Source organism: Serinus canaria, chromosome 1A, assembly GCF_022539315.1.
Source record: "Serinus canaria isolate serCan28SL12 chromosome 1A, serCan2020, whole genome shotgun sequence".
NCBI classification, from domain to species: Eukaryota; Metazoa; Chordata; class Aves; order Passeriformes; family Fringillidae; genus Serinus; species Serinus canaria.
In genome coordinates, this window is record NC_066314.1 from 56,435,136 (window position 1) to 56,455,034 (window position 19,899).

The following is a 19,899-nucleotide window of genomic DNA, read 5'->3' on the forward strand; positions in this document are numbered from 1 at the left end:
AGGAGGAGCCAGACCAGCCGCAATGCAGCATGTGCCCTATTAGTTAACTTTCCTTCTCCCTCAGGAGCTTCACTTGGGGAAAAAATCTAGCACAAATTTGCTGCTCAAGCCATCAGCCCCAGCCTTCAATGGATTTTTATAGCCTCTGCCCTAACAGCTGTGGTGTTGCTGATATGAATAGCTAAATTAAAACCACCTTGACTACATGAACAGAGGGTGAAATTCCACTTTGTGGCTATAATGTGGGTATATTTAATTGGTACTATAAAGGACAGAATGGATATCAATCAGTAAAAATAAAGAATACCAGATTTTTTCTCAATTGACTTATTAAATATCTTCTATTTCTTCTAAATGGAAGATATCAAATTTCCACATTTCTTCTAAAATGGAAACAAAAGTTTTAAGGGCAGAAAAGGAGGTTTTTTTACTGACACTTTCCATGAAAAGCACCATGGAAAAAATCCACAAAGAAACAACCAATTTAACCAGAAAGAAAGATTTTTTACACTCCCCTTTAATCTATGTACCAAAGAGTGACTTCCCTGCAGAAAGGGACCTGGAGGTGCTGGCTGACAGCAGGCCCTGTTCAAGGCAGTCAGAGGGCAAAGCACATCCTGGGCTCATCAAACACCAGATGGGGAAAGAAGTGATTGTCCTGCTGTCCTCAGCACTGGTGTGCCTTCACCTTGAATATTGTGTGCACTTCTGGGCCCCAAAATGAGAGAAGGTGTTTGGTAAAGATGGGAAGATCCCTGAAGGAATTCAGAGAAAGGCAACAATGCTGATGAAAGGGATAGAAGGAATGTCCTGTGGAGAGTGGCCAAGGACTACTGGCTTGTTTAGTTTGGAGAAAAGGAGGCTAAGGCCTCCTCCTTGCTCTCTGCAGGTTCCTGAGGAGGGGATGTGCACAGGGAGGTGCTGAGCTCTTCTCCCAGGTATCCAAGGATAGGACACAAGGGAATGGTTTAAAGGTGCAGGGGAGGTCTAAACTGGACATTAGGAAGCATTGCTGAACCAAGAAGGTGGGGAAACTAGAACAGGCTTCCTGGAGAGGTGGTCAATGCCCCAGGCCTGTCAGTGTTGAAGAGGCATTTGGACAATGCCTTTTAGAATGTGCCTGAACCTTTGGTCAGCCCTGAGGGGCTCAGGCTGTTGGAGTGGATGATTACTGTAGGTCCCTTCTAAGGGAAAGAGTCTATTCTATAAAAACACTGCATGGCTACTTACAAACAAATATTACCCAAGTAAGGTATCCAGATACAGAAAAAGAAAATGCAACAAAGTAACCATGTAATTAACAACCCTAGAGGCACATATATTCCACAAAGGGTTTGTTTATGCTGCATAGCCACCTTGTAACAGCATTATTTTAACACTAGTATTATCATTGTAATTTTAAAAGGAAACAACCAACAAAAATGTTTACATTCACCAATCCTGGAAGAATATGAGAATATTTCCTTTGCCTCCCTAAGTCTTCTTATTGAACTGGCACTTTTCACTCCTTCCCATTCTAAACTTCAATACTAACAAGTTTGGTGGGAGCATCATCTTAGAAAGAACTATCAGGAACCCTTAACATTGAATGGACCTGTCCATCCTGTTCCTTAACTAAATGTTTATCACCTTGTGCTGTACACAGACCTGGATGAAGCACTCCTCAAGGAACCTGACAGCTCATCTAGGCAAACAGCAAAGTGTGTCAAGATCACAGAACTCAAAACAGAAATGGATTCATTCATAAAAAGTACCTTTTCTGAGGATCACCATCAACAACTTCAACTGTATCCCTGCAGAAACAGATCATAAAATAAGTAAAATGGAGTTTGAAGCACATTAAGATGACTTGATAGACCCAAAAAACTGAAGTCACAGGAAAAATTTAATGGTAACTCTACTTGATTGGTTTTTTTCAGCAAGATCATTAGTCCTAGAATCTAATTACTACTTTTTATTAGCCAGTAATTTTTCAACTTGGACAATAATCTTTTTTATCTGAGAGATCCAAACTTCAGAGAAACATCACCAAGAAACCAACACTTTTACTGAAGAGGTAAGAATCAGCAAGTGATACTGAAAAAGAAGGGAGACTATTTTTTTTCCCCCAGAAACTAACATATTGCTGGAGTTTTCAGGTATCCACACAATACACTTGAATCTCCAAGTTGGCAATTACATCAACAGCCACAGTACAGCTACTGCAGATCAATGGACTACATATGTGAGAAGCAGTGATTAAAGAGCTTTAATAATCACAAATACATGTAAATCTCCCATTCCCCGCGTTTTTAAACATGGATATTCTGCACTAGTTTAGAGATAGTTGTAGCACACTACACCTGCACCTTGTGTCCCTTACTTCTGCCTGATTTACACAACTTTGAACACATCACTTTTTTTGTTAACTGGCATCTGTTTGGCAGTGATAGAGCAGGATAAAACAGTTGACAGTGTCCCCTCAGCAGTCAGATATGACCCACTTGAAAAGAATGAGCACTACAGGAGGACAGTCCCCATTTTAAGGTCACAGGTCTGTCTCCACATTTAGGGAAATGGCTGCTCTGGTCACTAAAGCAGCAGTTCTAGATTAAACAATTCAACCATCTTGTCTCATGCTTGAAGGTAAAATTCTTGTATGTGCCTGGGAAACTTCAAGCAACTTAAGAACTTGCTTTTACTAGTAGGCAAAGAAGGAGAAAAAACCCTAAAAATTAGGAATGAAATTTCATCATTAGAGACACATTATCCAGACACTTCAGGCCAGGAAATGGCATTACAGAATCCTCCATATATCCCTTGGATTTAAGGATTATTTTTTCTATTTTTAATAATCGGGGATTGTCAAAGAACTCATTTGGAAGACATTGTAAATGTAATGGAAATGAACAAAGGAAAGAGGATTGGAAAGGAGGGAGGAAGAGGAAAAGGAAAGACAGTGACCATGTTGCATAAACAGCAGACGAATGTCTCAGATTTAGGCTGAGACACAGAGATTTGATTCACTTACTGGTTATCAGAATCACTTCCCTTGCGTTTCCTTGGAATGTCAGGCACGGCAGCATTGAAAGCAGTGGTGCTGGCAGCCTTAGTGACGGGATTCATGAGGCTGGGCCCTCCGCAGGCCACGCACGGGCTCCCATCCACAGACAACTTATCTGGCAGCGAGAATAAAGGCTCAGTGTCCAGCAAGAGCTGCATCACTCTGCATCCATTCTCATCCTCACTGGGACAAAAAGTTGTCTGTGTGTGGCTTCTGTGTCTCTGACACAAAAAGCCAAGGTTGCACTGCTACAAGCCAAGTCCAGCAAAGAGTGCACCACCTTCCCACAGTGCTGCAATGATCTCACCAACCCAATCAACACACCAAGGCAATATAGAACAGCTCTCCCTCACACATCCATTGCACTTAAACTCCCCTCCACCTCAGACATCCTGCTGCAAAATCACCAGCTGTGCCATTTGCCAGCAGATCAAAATACTGTGGCTCAAACTAAATGAAAATTAAAAATATACTGTGAACTGTTTTTTAATCAAATGGAACATCAAAAAAAATTGAAGTTTTCTATAATCATATTCCTGACATAAAATCCACAATTACACAGAACATCTGCCATGGAAGTTGGAAGAGTCTCAAAAACTTGTCAAGTTCCCTTCTCAATTCTCCTCTTAAGGAAAACTGTTGTTTCTGGGAAGGACAGAAGAGAAGTCACAAGCCAAAGCAATCCTAGCAACCCACTGGGAAAGGAGAACAGTCTCAAGGAACATGAGCACTATTACACTGTTTTTCTGTCTCAATGCAGCCATCACAAAGAATCACCCAGCTGATGCTTAGGCAGAGAGCCAGAATTAACTCTGCTTCAGCAAATGCAGGAACTCCTTTAGGCTTCATGTGCCAATGAGGACAGATGAGAGACGAAGAGATGTCATTTAAGGAAGTGAGCATCTCCTGCTTCTAGCAGGGAGCAAAAACTAAGAAGAGTACTTTGAAAACCCAGCAAGAAGAAAATCTGCACAATTTCTTGTGAGCCTTCTCCCTTTTTTTTAGCATCTGTGCTGTTTGCAAAAATGTAGAAATGTGCAAGAACAATGATACAAAGGATATTTTTTTCCCCTCTTAGATGTAAACACATCTCATACCAGAAAAATGACCTTCTAGGTTTTCATTTGGTGTTGGAATACAGCTCTGGAGATTTAAATGAAAATAGGCTAATACTCCAACAACAGCTTGTCTGATCTTCCACTAATGCTCTCTCTATCAAATCAGACAACACAAAGTCAGTCCCTGTTTTATTTTAGAAAGCTCTTTAACTCATTAAGTCACACAGGAAGTTTCAAAAGAGGTGGAAACAAAGAATCAACAAATTCTTGACAAGTAGTGACAACCTCTGGACATCTGTCACAGCAAGAAAATCTAATTATTTCAAATACACATCACATTCAAATTAGGGATGTTAAAATATATTAAAAGAAAATAGATTATAAATGCTATAAGTATTTATATAAGACAGTGGTAGATGTCTGAAATATTTTTATGATGAGTCTCCCTTAAAGTCTCATTTTATATTTCTGTTATTAACACAATTCCAAAACAAACAAAAAATGCTGACAGATCCAAAGGAACTGTTTATTTAAAAGGAGCAGATTTAATTTGCCCAGGTCACAGCATCCTATAATTCCTGATTAAGCTATTGAAGCATAATCAGTCTTGATGAATATTCATAAAAGAGTACTTACTAAACAGCAACCTACATGGTTCCAAGACCAGAATGCCTTCAGCACAACAGATCCTTTCGTCCTGGAACAAAGCAGGACAGCACAGACCCACTGACCTAAATACTGCTCTGCACACAGATGGCCAGCCTGCTTTCCAAACACTTCCTTTTAAAGGAACAAAATCCAAGGTCTCTTTTACAGGTTTTCCAATTTGTCTTCAATATTATTAAACAACTAGGTTTTTTTCCTCCCATCCAAACAACAATTTCTGAATACTTATCTATTCTACCTTTATTAACAACACCCATTTTTGTTATTCTTAAGTGAGAAAATAAAATATATTCAGATTACCAGTAACAGTGACCTATTAAGAACTTCTACACTACAATTATTAGGTGATAAATTGAATCCTTAACACTATCCCTGGGACAAGCTAAATGCCAGTACGATGGGTGGCTGACCTCGGACAAATGTATAACATTAAGAATCTGTACTGACCCCTGACATGCTCAGCATAGTCTTTATATATATATTCTTTAAAAAAACCATGAACCAAAGCCAAACCCCCATCAACAATGCAAAAGAAAATAGAGGAATAAATTTAAAGCTTCAGAACAACAACCAAGCATAGATGAACAGTGATTATGTGGAGTTTAACAGAAGTGAGCAAATCTTTTTAATATCTATCACTCACTGAGCAAGAAGTGGGCAAAAACAGCTCCTAAAGCCAAGGCAGCTTTGAGAAGTCAAGAAAAGTGATGGAAAATATTTTCTGAGGGCTCCATAAGAGCCACCATAATGATACTGCGTGATTCCAGGGTGCTCACTCTCTCCCTGGAGTGTCCCAACCTTGTGTAGGCTGTGATGAAAGATTTCTTTCCCTCTCTGGCTACAACACTTGGTCTAGAATGTACTCCAATAACCAGGATGGGCTTCTATGATCAGAAAAACTTGGATTGGATTTTTATCTGTCATTTGAGCACCTGGCTGAATTTCTTGCATTTTTTGGAGAATATTTTCATACCACTGGCATCACAACAAACACCTCTAAACACACATGAAGCAAAATGAAATAATTCCCAATTTCATAGCACACTTGCTTTATGAGAAATAATATCCAGAAAGAGCAAGCTTTATAACAAGTTGATGTTTCTATAAAACTAAAACCATTAGTGAACTCCAAAACTACTAGAAACAGTTTAAGTCAACTAGAGATGTTTTGTTTGACCACCCTAAAGGCTGTTACTCACACTAGTGTGGTCTGCAAGCCAAATAAAATTCCAGCTGAGAAATTACATTTTTATTACTGTTCATTCCACTGCTAATGCCCTGCAATACTGATAACCAGATTTTAATGGCAAGTGAACAGTTCCTCAAATACATGTCTGTTATAAACTATGTCTGCCTCTCAGCATTAAGCCTATATGCTTATTTATATTACAAATCAAAAATATTTTTAAAGCATATTATGCACATTGGGACAGATTAAAATAATGAGAATAATACAGGAATTCCTCCACTGGAATTATTCCCTCTCTGAAAAAGCAAAAAGCAAAGACCATCCAAACAGTACAAATACATATGAAAAACAGCTCCTTCACAGTAAGTGTATGTGAAATGAAAAAACTGTTAGTTGAACACTCATTTTAGTGTATTTCATAACTGGGCAAACAAAATATTTAAGGGATGCTTATGGTTATCAATACCTATTTCTCATAACAAGAACACCCCCTACTCTTGTGTTTTTTCTACATGGAAAAGAAATAATAATTAGAGTCCCCAAGGGGCTGACAAAGAAGGGAACAACTGCCAAGGAGCTGCACAACACTGTCTTTTGGGGAGATACAAAGACAAAATCAGCCATATTCCTGTGTCAGCAAAGTTTCTGTGTCAATCCCATGCAATGCATTGATAAACAAGGCTTGGGGGACTCCACATTTTTACAATTACTGACAATAATATTTTCTAATCCCATGCCACATTCCTGAGCTGTTTTCACTACCAACAGTTTTAAGGTTTTCAATTCCTAACACAACACAAGCTTTTAGAAAAGGTTTATGGCCAAACTCCACTAGCCATAAAAAGTGAGATTCATCTGAACCCATAATGATGTCCACATCTGAAGTAGCCATTCTGGTCCCTCTTGGAGGGAGGAAGACATTTCTAGGGTGATTCATCTCTCCCCAGAATAGATTCCTACATTTGGCTAGATGAAATAAAACAGTTCTAGGGTGATTCATCTCAATCTAAAATAGATTCCTCCAGTTGGTTTGATGAGATACAGCCCAAGAGTGCCTATCTCTAGTCAGTAATTACACAGGGACCAAAGAAACTGCTCAGACTTGGACATCTAAAGATAAGCGAGATAAAATCCAGCCCAAGTACAGAAATAACAAACAATTCTTAAAAATAAGAGCCATAGACAGCACCATCATATGCAACAAGTTCAAGCCCGAGACACGTTTTCCAAATTATTCTCCTAATTATGCACTACCTCAAGACCACTCACCCCTAGCAGGGTTAGCTTTTCTGTCTAGGTTTGCAGGATACATACTAGCACTCCAAAAATCAGCAGGAAGATACAAGTCATGTAGTACTGTTAAATTAATTAAAAGAGCTGTCAGTCAGCCCTCATTTATTAGACAGTTTAAAAAAGAACATCCAAATTCAGCTACCAAGATATTACAGTAAAATGGGCTTGAAATAAAATATCATTAAAGAAGTACATTTATAAAGCTTATGGTGACACTTCCCATAGTCTAGGAATAAGTGAGACTTGGAGAAATGTGGCAGCTCTGCAGCTAACTAAATTAATAATGCATTACACTGGCACAACTTTTCCAAAAATAAGGAACTTAAAAATTGGTGGGGTTTTTTCTGGTTGGTTGAGTTTTTTTGTTTGCTTGGGGTTGTTTTTTTTTTTTGGGTTTTTTTTTTTTGTTTGTTTGTTTGTTTGTTGGTTTGGGTTTGGGGGGTTTTTTTAAGATGTGACACAAAACAGCTCTGATGTGAGGAAAGGGTGAGGGAATTGGGATTGTTCAGCCTGGAGAGGAGAAGGCTTTGGGGTGACCTCATTGTGCCTTTACAGTGCCTGAAGGGAACCCAGAGGAAAAATGGAGAGAGACTCTTGACAAGGGCCTGGAGTGACAGGACAAGGGAGAATGGCTTCACACTGACAGAGGCAAATAACTCTGCAGCATGTAAATTGTTTTATTTTACTTTGGAGTTAAATTTCAAAACTTTTAGTTTATTTTAATGAATTCTTGCTGCAGATATTCATTAGAGTGTGACAGTGACACACACAGCCGACACAAGTACAGGAGTGTGTGAGAAAAAGTTACAGGTGCTGTGATATCAGCTTAAGGTCCTGCACATCTGAACACCTATACAACAAAGAACCATATTTTCTACACATAGCTGAGAGTTGTACTAAAAATTCTTTGAATTGATTTATTTTAGACCTTTAAAACAGGCCATGAAAAGCATTTTCAAACTTACTAACAGCAACTCTTGCATCAAGCTCATCACCGACAGTACCTCTTACTGAAAGCTGGGACAACAATCTTTGGAATGAAGTTCTGAAAACAGTAGAAATGTATGGATTAAAGCAGCTTATTCTTTCCCCAGATTTTATAAGCATGTGTAATGCAGGAGCAAGATACAGAGAATTCAGTAATTAAATTATCTTATGAACAACACTATCCAGAGAATAAACTCTTCTATGTTAAGAACATTGGATTTCGTTTTAATCTCACAAAATGAAAAAAGGAAAAACTTAAAACACTCTGAATTACATACATTTAAATCAAATAATAACACAGGCAACTGATTACTCTCTGCATCTATTTTTACTCATTTTCATCACCTGGAAGAGAAGCAGACAAGAATCACAACTTACCAGATTTTTTCTGTTTACTTAACAGATTTCAAACAAAATATTTGGCCAAATCTATCATTTAAAAATCTATCTGTATTAAAAAATAAAATTAGGCAGGAACCAGCTAATGAAAAGATCCTCCCCAAGGCCTGGAAAGGGTACCCTGTTTTCCCAGGCACTTTCAAGTTCACACCAGGTTGAAAGCACTGATAGGAATCGGGAGTCTCATATATCATAGCTCATTTCTGGGGGAAAAAAAAGCAACAGACAAAAAACAAACCACAAATCCTCTCCAATTATATACTCCTAGAAGAATGGTGGACAGTTGTTTTATTGCCAGTTTTGGAATCATATGATTGAAAAATGTTGAGTCCTATCAAGTCAGCTGCAGAACTTCCATGGTTTTAGCTGGCCCTGCAGCCCAAACAGGGAATTTTCAAAAGTTCACAATGATTCACTTCCAAAATCACCCACCAAATTATTTCTTCTTACAATGAATTTGATTCCTAGATGTGAAATGACCTGTTTAGTGTTTGTTTTTCATAATGTGCAAATGTACCAACAATAAGGCGCATACTCAAATGAAAAAAAAAAACCCACTCTAAAAACTACTAGGCAAGTAAGTTTAGTGTGGCCATATCCCACAAACAATTAAGATGCTTTTGTCTTAAAAACAAAGAAATCCAAAACTTGTTTCTTTAAAATCCACTAAAAGAACAGGTATAAACATAGGCAGCAGAAGAAAGCAGGGATGGGGGTTTATCTCACAATAAACATGAAAGCCTATGGTTCACTGATTTCCCAAATCTACTTGTAAATGGAAATGCCTGTGCATTTGGAAGTTTCTTCATTTTGATGATTTTCTCTCCTTTCAGTATATGCATGCTATAGAAACAATAAATCTTAAGTTTTAAGCACAGTTGAGCAGACTGCAAAAATGCTACCAAAAAAACCCCACTGCCACCACCACCCTGTTTTCAAACACTACATTATTTGCCACAAAATTTTACAACAGTATTTAAACAATCAAGCAGCACAGACAGAAACACCTTAAGGATTTGAGACAAGAAGGATCCCCACATACATTAAAGCACACATAACCCAAGAGGCATTTAGAAAACAACTACTAAACCTAGAAGAATTGGTGCTAACTACACAGAGTTGCAGTGATGGCTCACGAGGGATTGGACGATTTGTGTTTCCCCTCACCCCGTGCAAACGCTCCCTTCTACTCGTTTCCAAACAGGAACACGAGCAGCAGCCGGTGGTTTACAACCAGCCTTGATTTAGTACCAGAAACTTATGATTAAAAACATGGAAAGATCAAACCTTGGTCACCATACAAGCGTGGGCACACATACACACACAGAGAAAAGCCAGAATCACTATACCTAAAACACTAAATTATGTTTACCTACCAAAAAAAAAAACATACTAGAGTTTTAGGAATGCAAGGCTACGTGTGTACCAGAAACAGAGAACTACAAACTTAGTTAAAAAAAACCCAAAAAACCCCAAAAAAACAAAAAAAAACCCACCAGATTTTTAGTGCACATCGCATCAGTACGATGACACGTGTCACAGCAATAGAGCACAGTGACCATTACACAGGCTGATGACAAGAGGATGGCGCCAGGCTCTTTTCACTGCTGCCCAGTGACAGGACAAGGAGCAATGGACAAACTAAACACAAGAAGTTCCACCTCAGCCTGAGGAAGAACTTCTGCACACGGAGGGTGGCAGAGCCCTGGAACAGCTGCCCAGGAAGGGCCTGTAGTCTCCCTCTCCGGGGACATTCCAGACCCACCTGGACACGCTCCTGTGTCACCTGCTCCAGGTGACCCTGCCTTGGCACGGGGGTGGGCTGGACCACCTCCGGAGGTCTTTTCCAACCCCATTCCGTGATTCTGTTTCCGTGTGGGCGCTCCAGGTACCTCCACTGAACTCCACCGAGCGGGAGCAGCGAGCCAGGAGCGCCCAGCGGGAATTAGCCATAAACGTGAGCGGCCCCGGAGCGGGACCGGGCACAGGACCGGCCCCGAGCGCCCTCACGGAAAAACGGCAGTGTCCCACGGGCACCAGCCGCACAACAACACCCGCCCGTGCCACATCGCCGAGGCGGACAGACAGACAGACAGACAGACAGACAGACACAAACAGGCAGACACACCCTACACACGGCACCCGCCATCGCCCCCCACGCGCGGAGCAAAGCGCGAGAAGGGAGAGGGAGACGGGGCGCCCACCGCCCGCTCCTCGGGCGGACCCGCTCCCACCTTCCGCCGCCCGCCGCTCCTCCTCGGCGCCCTCGGCGCTTCCCGCTCCTGCTTCGGCCATGGCGGGCGGCCCCTGCCCCGCTCCACAGCGCCCCCGGCACCGCCGGCATGCAGGGGGTGAGCTGAGGTGAGCAGAGGAGGAGCCGCGGGCGCCGGGGAGGGACCGCGGGCTGCCCCGCCAGCCGCCCCTCAGCGCCCCCGCCCCGCCATGGTCCCGCCCCGGCCCCGCGCCGCGTCTCGCGAGATGTGCGGGGATGGCGGCGCCGCTGTCCCTTCACGGTGGCCCCGCAGGTCGAGTTCGATCCCCGGCGTGCAGCGACCCAAGAGCTGCAGTGACAAGTGCAGTAAAAGGCAATTACTCGAGAGACACACCGATGGCTTAATTCAGAACACCGATGGCTTAATTCAGAGCTGCCCGAGCCTGGGTACTCTGTGGTGATACCGCAAATAGAGCGCTACCGCCTGACTTTTCGTGCCATTATTTATACACGGAAAGTCAGAGAAAGTTTCCAAGCACAGCAACTCTTAGGATTGTTTAGGATTTTCCATGTAAGTTTCCATGCGGCCGACTTCTATGCAGGTCTTTCCCTGGGCAGGGTCTTTTTGACATACAGATGTGATCGACCTGGAGTATTTTGCCAAGTTAGCAATGTATACACCGACCTACATCAACACTGATTTACTACATCCTTAAAACATGTTAGTTCCAGGATGTCCTTGAGTAAGGGATGCTGGCAGCTGCCTCTTCCGCTGGTTAGATCTCCATTCTTGCTGGTTAGGCTTGGAAGTATACAAAGATTTTACATGAAAGAATATCCTGACTTGAGATAATCTTGACGTATTTCCCATTTTGCAACACTTGGGCTGGCACCCTGCCGGAGTCCCGGGCTGGGCAGGGCTGGTGTTCCTTTTTCTGGGTGCTGTACAGAGGATGCTTCATCTGAGGAAGCATCAGGATCTTGGAATAGTTCTGGTTGGCAGAGGCCTCTGCAAGTGGTCAGAGAGCAGTCACATCTATCAGAGAAAAGTAGCAAAAAATAGGGATAACTTTCACGAGTGTGCTGCAGAGCTGTAGCTGGTTTTTGGCAGTACTAGGAGCACACTTCTGAAGTGAATCTGCCCGTCATGCTCTGGTTCACACCCTGGAGTGCTGGTGTGAGCAAGGGGTGTTCCTTGAGCACCAAGACCTCAAGGTGCACCTGTAAAAGAGTAGTGTGTTCCAACTATTCCCAGGCATTCCTTCCCTCCAGCAGATCCCCCTAGAACCAGTCTATGAAATGAAATGAAACCTCTACAACACAAATGGACCTCAGCAGTGCCTCCTCCACAAGACAGAGCCTCTGTCCCTGTCCTGCCCCGTGTTGCTGCAGGCTGTGCCCACTCAGTTCCACTTGCAGCTGTGACAGAAGAGGCTTTTGCTCCATGGGCTGCACAGGTGCTGCTTCTCTCTGTTGGGGCACTGCAATATAGGAAAAATCTAAAGCTCTCAGAGAATGTCCAAAGTAAAGTTATGGAAATTATGCTAAAGGGCCTGGAGGTGAAGCCACACACAGCGCAGCCGAGGGCACTTGGTCTGTTCAGCTGGAGAAGAGCAGACTGAGGTCAGAGCTCACAGCAGTTCTGCAGCTTCCTCACGAGGGGAAGAGGAGGGGCAGGCCCTGATCGCTGCTCTGTGTCACCAGGGACAGGAACCAAGGGAATGGCTGGAGCTGTGTCAGGGGAGAGTCAGGGTGGATATCAGGGACAGGTTCTTCCCCCAGAGGGTGCTGGGGCACTGAACAGGCTCCCCAGGGAGTGGTCACGGCCCCAAGGCTGCCAGAGCTCCAGGAGTGTTTGGACAACAACCTCAGGGATGCACAGGGTGGGATTGTTGGAGGGTCTGTGCAGGGCCAGGGGTTGGACTTCAGGGATCCTTCCAACTCAGGATACTCCATGATTCTGTGAACTCAGGCATGAGGGAACCTAAAGTACAGGTGGTATTGCTCACCAGTGAGGCCAGAGCTGAGGAGCTGGTGACATGTGTGTGGAGGAAACTCCTTCTGCAGGTGTTCTTCTCCCACTGTTCTGGGGGCTTTCCCCTGTCTGTTATTAGTAATGGGGATCCTGTGGAGCTCGGAAGAGTAGCTGTAATATTTTGCAAAGGATATGTTCTTTCATCATCAGTTCTAGTGGTCACTATCTAAGTTAAAATTTATGTCATTAGAGCTGCAGAAAAGGAATCAGTTTTTTTCAGATCTGGGGGCAGACTCTAGATAAAAACATCCTTTGCTAAAAGTGAGTAAGAAAATGTGACAAAATACACATGAAAAGGCAATTGGGATCAGTCTCTTCTCCCAAGTAAAAAGCAATAGGATGAGAGGGAGCAGCCTAAACCTGTGCAAGGGAAGGTTTAGATTAAATATTAGGACAAAATTCTTCATTGAAGAATTGGAAAAGTCTGTCAGGAAAGTGGTGGAGTCACCAACCCCAGAGGTATTTAAAGCATGTGTGGACGTGGCACTAGGGGATGTGGTTTAGTGATGGATTTGGCGCTGCTGCAACTTGATGAGACTCAATGACCTCCAGGGTCTCCTCCAAGCAAAATGATTCTGTGATTCTAAGAGCTTGAGAAAGTAAATCCTCACAAAACACTGTGAACCAAATGCATTTGAATACCTATGAATTTTATGTAATGTGGAAAATCAGCAACTCACCTAGTTAGGTAGGATTGGGGATAAAAACCCCAACCAGAAAACAAGGATGTGTTTCCTTCATAGCTTTCAGAGATGTAGGCAGAATTCACTTGTCCAAACTCCAAACTATAATTTTGAGGGTGGTTCCTCAGATGCAATCCTGAACTCCATTCATGACATCTTTTATAATTGGAAGCTCCCAGCACATTTCCCATCTGACATTGAAGCTCCTTGTCTGTGTGGGAGTGGGCAGCTCAGCATCTTGCCCGTGGCAGAGCCCAAGGATTAGAGCACATGGAAGGAATCACACTTCTTCATAAGGTGCTTTTTCCCCTTGGAAATCTGACTTTTCATTTTAGAGATTTATGTTCTATGTAGTCCCACTGTTACTACTGCAACTATATACATACATACATACATACATATATATATATGTGTGTGTGTGTGTATGTATGTATGTATGTATGTATGTATATGTATATGTTTATCTCCATCATGATGGGTTCAGCTGGTCTTGCGGAGTTTGCATTGAACAGAAGGAATTACAAACCCTTTCTGCCCTAAATGAAATAAAAAACAGAAGGGAGAGCTAAAAATCAGTTAAGATGCTGTTGCTGTCTTTGAGAAAACTTCTAGCATTAAAGCACATTTATTTTATTCGTAAACCACAACTGATACTAAGAAATTTTTCTAAGGATTTATTCCCAGGAAGCTTAAATGTCATCTTTTGTCCTGCTGAAATGCTGTCTTGCCCCAGTTTTGAAGCTGGGAGCTCCTTCCTTCAGGTTTTCATCATCAGTGGACACCCAAATGCTAAGGGGATTTCAGAAGTGAGTCAGCCACACTGACTGAAAATGTTTCAGGGACTCAGGAACCACAGAAAAGTGAAGATGGCTGTTGTTATAAAGTTCAATGAGTTAAATATGCAAATAGTTTCCTGAAACTGTTTTAACAAGCTTAATAGCTAAACAGCTATTAGATACAAACTCTCTCCACATGGGAACATTGATGAGGACACTTAAAATCTTTGGGTTTTTTTTTTAAATAACTCACTAGAAACAGAACTACTGTACCTGATTCACATTTTGTTTCATATTTTTTTAGTGCAGTTGCAATTCACTGCAGAAATTTTTGGCACTTGGTCAGAAAATCAAATCAGTCTCTTGGCAGTATTTCTGCCTGTTGTGTTCCTCCTCCATGGTCAGTGTCATGTCAGCCAGCACTTGGATAATTCCTACAAACATAAAGGGCTGCCAGATCATTAGCACAGATCTGAGATATCATTTATTATACTCGTTTCTTATTCAAAGGTGATGATTGGGCTCTTCGCTGAACCTTTAATACATGACAGTAACTGGTGTTTATAGCACAGTTTGCCTCCAGTCTTGGCAGAGCAGGATCCCAGTTTATGTAAGGCACTGATTTTGAGTAGGCCAAACTTGATATTTTTGCCCCATTTTAAGGTAAGCACTTTCTTTTGAGTAGCTTTCAGCAATAAAATAGGGAACAGAACGCTTTATGTAAGCCACAGATAGCCTCTTTTCTCCAAATAACTTATACAACAACGTGCTAAAGGGGTAAAAATAACAATCAAATCTCGGGGCAGTTAAATAATAGCCTGAGACTGAGCAGTTAAAGTGTCTGTATTATTCCTACTTTTTTCCTCTTCAGTCACATTCGAAGCATAGCATGTCTCAGCTGTTTCCTAGGACATGGGAGATGCTGTCCCAGTGATGTGGATTTCTTTGTGTATTTCCTGGGGCCAAGCTGGCCCCACACACACCTCACTGATGAGACCTGGGAGAAGGAACACTGGGAGTCATTCTCCATTATTAGGGTGACTTGTGTTACTTCTCACAAAAACACCCCTGTGTGACTGCTCAGGGCAAGCCAGAGAACTTTTTTCTGCTGAAACTTAATAGCAAGAAACTGAAGTATCTCAGCTTTGTAAGTACAGAGATTTTTCATTAGCTTCTCTCCCAGAACACAAATGTTTCTGGTTTCCCCTCAGACTGTGGTCTTATATGGCTGAAAGTACAGAATCAAGTGTGGTTTTGTAGAGGACATATGAACAAATTACTAGTTACAAGAATTAATCTAATTTTTTTAAAATCTGTTTCAGTCTGTTATTTGTATTTTATTCTGCTTGAAGGTCACTGGATTACTTTTAAGGGCACCACATCAATTTACTGACTTTGTTACAAATTCTGTGTCTATGTATTGGTAAAATCTGGTGTCACTTTAAAGCAATATTTCTTCCCCAAATCAGAGACTCTTTAGCTTCAAAAATTATATAAATAGCATAATAATACTGTCATTGGCCAGTAGTAAAAATAAGCTCTTTAAAATTGTTTGTGCTTAATAATTACTATGGAAGCCCCTCAAAGAGGCAAAAAACAGCACAAAAAAAAAAAAAAAAAGAAGAAAAAAAATTAGGCTTCACTAACAATGGACTGTGCTGTGTTCTGCAATATCCAACTGGATTGTGACAGAGATATACTCTGGCCTTGAACATCTGGGAATCATGGACAAATTCCTTTCAGGATGAAACAAGTCTAGCTTGAGAACATCGAATTCTGCTTGCTCCTCCTCTCTAATCTCTGTATTGGAGCCAGGAGGATGGCAATTTAGTGTGTGATTTTCTAACAAAACTAAAGGCAGTCAAAAGGATTAACATTTTCCAAAGTGCCTGCTTAATTTTGGAGTCCTTGCAAGGTTCTTGCCCACAAAATAATACACTTGCTTGTAAATCTCTTACCCCAAAGTCTCTCAATTTGATGGTGCCACTTCTGATTTAAAAACAAAATAATCTTCAGTTTTGAAATAGCCTTTTTATTCCTGGCAGAAACTGGTAGTTTCTGAATGCCTAATGAGAGCCTAAAAGTGGCATTTAAATAAATTGTATGTTTTGCCAGGTTTCCTCAAGACATTAGTTTGATTTTGGTTATTAAAAACCAGGTAATATAGTCCTGTTTAGCATCAGAAGCGCCATGCGAGTTTCTCACTGCTGTGTTTGAAGCCAAAAGGCCTCCTCTCCACACACTGCTTTTCAACCATCTGAGTTGTATAAATAGTGAAATCTTTTTGTCTCATTTGTAAGGAGCACCAAAGCATGGCATCAGCAACCAGTTTGCTTTGAAGACCATCCTTGTTCCTGGTTTCTTTGGGCTTTAGATAGGGATCTTCTGCTGACGTCAATGGGAGTTGGATGAGACCTCAAAGAAAGCCTGCTGGACTGAAAATCTTGATGTGTGTGTCTAGATTGCCAGTGATTTCACCCTGTCCTGATCAAAAAAGTCACAGAAGTTCTTATCTGATTATCCCCTAGTATTAAATAGAGACAGTGAAGTCAGAAGTAGAACTGAAATGAAGTGTCCAAAGCTGTTACAATTTTGCACTCCCAATAAATCACTGCTCCCATTTCCAGTCGGTTTTGTGCATGGCTGCACATGCCCGGACAAGGCTGGGGGGAATATCTTGGCATGTGCCTCCTATTGGAGGTCCCTCACCTCCATCTCCCAGCCCCATGCTGGGGACAGATCCTGCACACAGCTTTGGAATGCAGGAAGGAATGGTGTTACTTCCATGTGTCTGTAACACTCTGTAGCTGCAGTCTTTCTTGCAAGATGTGGAGCAGGGGCTGTGGTTATACTTTTACACAACAGCTTCAAGAGCTCATCGCTCACTCTACTGATGAGCCGCCCTCATCCTTCAATTCAAGGGCAGGAAATGTAGAGGCAAGGGCAAAGGTTTCGTCTTTGGAGCGGGGAGGATGGGCAGAGGTATCTTCTTCTGGAGGGGAAGAAGATGCTGCCAGTGAAGTGAACTGCCTGGGGACAGCATGGAAAGCCAGCACATATTCCTGGAGGAGGAGAAGCTGCAGCAGATGGTGGCTCACTAGAAACAGATTAAAGCAGCTGGTACAGAAACAAGATGCGGCACTGAGGGTCATTCAGATCCGAAACACACTGTTCCTAGCAGAGCTTGGCTTGGCTGGGAAAGGAGAACCTTGTGCTCATTCCCTCCTCAGCACAAGGAGATTGAAGTCTGTGTGCCCCATCTACCCCAGGAACAGGGACCTCCAAGGGCTCAGATAACCTGAAAAGTGGCACTGGGAGGAGTAGGAGGCAGCAGGGATGAGCTCCCTCTGCGTTGGAGAGATTATTTTCCTGTCACGCCCACTGCAGCAGTGTTCCTGAGTGATGAAGTGTCCAAACCCTGGTGCCAGTTCAGTGTGTGACAGACACACTAATTTGCCCTTCAGCTGTCCCAATATTAAAGCACCAGGAACCTGGTGGATTTTAGGAGCAGGCATTCCATGCTGCAGAGCCTGGCACAGCTGAATCCAGCGTGGCTCACAAGGAACAGGGCCTGCATCCATCCTTAGAACCTGCTTTCACCTGGGAAAATCATCTGTGGGAGAGGCATTTTAGTACCTCTCCAATATTTAAAATTTACATGTGTGATGAATCACAGTACCCTAGAGAAATGAAATCACAGAACCATGAAGGTTATTGGAAAAGACCTCCAAGATTGTTGGGTCCAACTTGTGACCCACCTTGTTACCCAGACCAGAGCACTGAGTGCCACATCCAGTCCTTCCTTGAAAACCTCCAGGGATGGGGACTCCAAACTTCCCTGGGCAGCCCCTTCCAATGCCTGACAGCCTTCTACATTTCCAAATACATTAAGCACTTCCTGAACTGCAAATATATCCTTGCCTAGTCCAGAGTTGGGAGCAACTATTGTCCCCACTCCCAAGACAGTCCTCCCTTCTCCCTCCTTAGATTGTCAGAAAAAGCCTTTTATTGTCCAAAGCATGTTGTTTTGCTTAGGTACTAGGCACACTTTGTACAAGAACAAAGAAATGAAAAATGTAGATATTTGCAGTATGTCTTATAAACCCTAAACTCAGATAAGATTTAAAAAGAGATTTACCCATGCTTGAAGGCATAACCTTCATATTTGCCATTCAAGTGCTTTTTCTGAGGAATATCTGATTTCGTAATGCAAGGAGGTAAAGAACTAAACCTATATTTCCTTATGATGAGTAGCTCTGCCATACAATCATGCACAGTCAAGGGAAGAAAAGGGTGATCCTATTAAATAGAATTTGCAAAATTCTGTTGCATTTTTACCTTTACTGAGAGCAGCAATTCTGGAGTGGTGGGAGGGAAGCCTCTTGTTCTTCTCAGGAGGGCTCCAGACAAGGCCAGGCAGTGTCTGCTCACTTCTCTTGACTTTCAGCTGCTCCACTCTGATTATCTTTTTATACAACTTTCAGTGTTTCTGCTGCTGCTGCTCTGAACTTGGCAGGGAAAGTAGAACAGTAGGACAGAAAGGGTTCTATAGTGGATCAAAGGACACAACTGCCTCTGAAAGCCTTTCCTGGATAAATTACAGCCTATGGGGAAGGTAAGATTCCGGAGAAAGTCAGTAACCATTTGAGAAGCAGCTTTTTCATGTGACTGCAGGTGGGACAAGTCAAACAATATTTGCTTTTTCTACTTTCTGATTGAGTGTAACAACACTGGGGTGTTTTGTTGTCCATGGAATTCAAGATGAGAATTCACAAAATAGGATCTCAATTCCTTAGATGTCTTCCATTCCGGAAAAGAAATCCAGTACACTGGGGTGAAAGAAACGAAAACTGCAACATTACAAAAAGAATGCTACTTTTATTTTCAAATGCTGTAAAAAGCCTCATATAAATCTTTATAATGCTTCTATGTAACTTTCCCAATCACAACTAATGAAACAGTCTAGGAAAAATATAGCAGTTGCATTTTGACTCCAAGAACGAGCTGCTGTGAGATCCCAACAGTAAAGGACAAGGTTCAGTGTGTTACAACGCCTGCAATTACTTGTGTTATTGAGAAAGTGAGAGCACTTCCTAAGCATTACCTGGGCTAGACTGCAGCATTCCCTGCTTGCTGGGCACAGGAGGAATGTCAGCCCTGGGGAAGGAGCTGACAGCAGAGCTGCGTGCTGTTCCTGGTGCCCCCTGGCTGAACTCCCCCTGGCAGGTGCCCTTATCCCAGACTGTCTCCAACGGCTCAGGTGGGGAACAATTGACCTATAAAAATAACACTTCTATAACTCTCCAGCAAGGCAAATTGAACAGTGCAAATGCCGTATCAACCAGATTTGATTTCTGAATGCTGGCAATTTTTTTTTAACTCCTTTTTCACATGAGACAACCTCTGCTGATATCCTGTACCTAAGGCCACTCACTCATGCTGATTGGAGATGGAACGAAGTGCAAAAGCTCAGCTGCAGTCCCCAATCCAAGCTTCCTCCCCACTTTCAGGGAATTCCAATCCAGAATTTGGATTCAGGCTCTTCACTTCCATCGATG

At 42.2% G+C, this 19,899-nt stretch overlaps 1 protein-coding gene across 1 annotated transcript in view; it reads right to left on the reverse strand.

Annotated features, from left to right (window-relative positions):
* The window catches only part of BMAL2 (basic helix-loop-helix ARNT like 2), a 31,823-nt gene extending 20,729 nt beyond the window's left edge, over window positions 1–11,094 (reverse strand). Inside the window, 6 exon segments of the mRNA XM_009094108.4 lie at window positions 1,755–1,793; window positions 3,011–3,158; window positions 10,870–10,944; window positions 10,947–10,982; window positions 10,985–11,072; window positions 11,074–11,094. Coding sequence (XP_009092356.2) covers window positions 1,755–1,793; window positions 3,011–3,158; window positions 10,870–10,944; window positions 10,947–10,982; window positions 10,985–11,072; window positions 11,074–11,079 — 392 coding nt within the window. The 5' untranslated portion in view covers window positions 11,080–11,094.
* Between the last annotated feature and the right edge of the window lie 8,805 nt (window positions 11,095–19,899).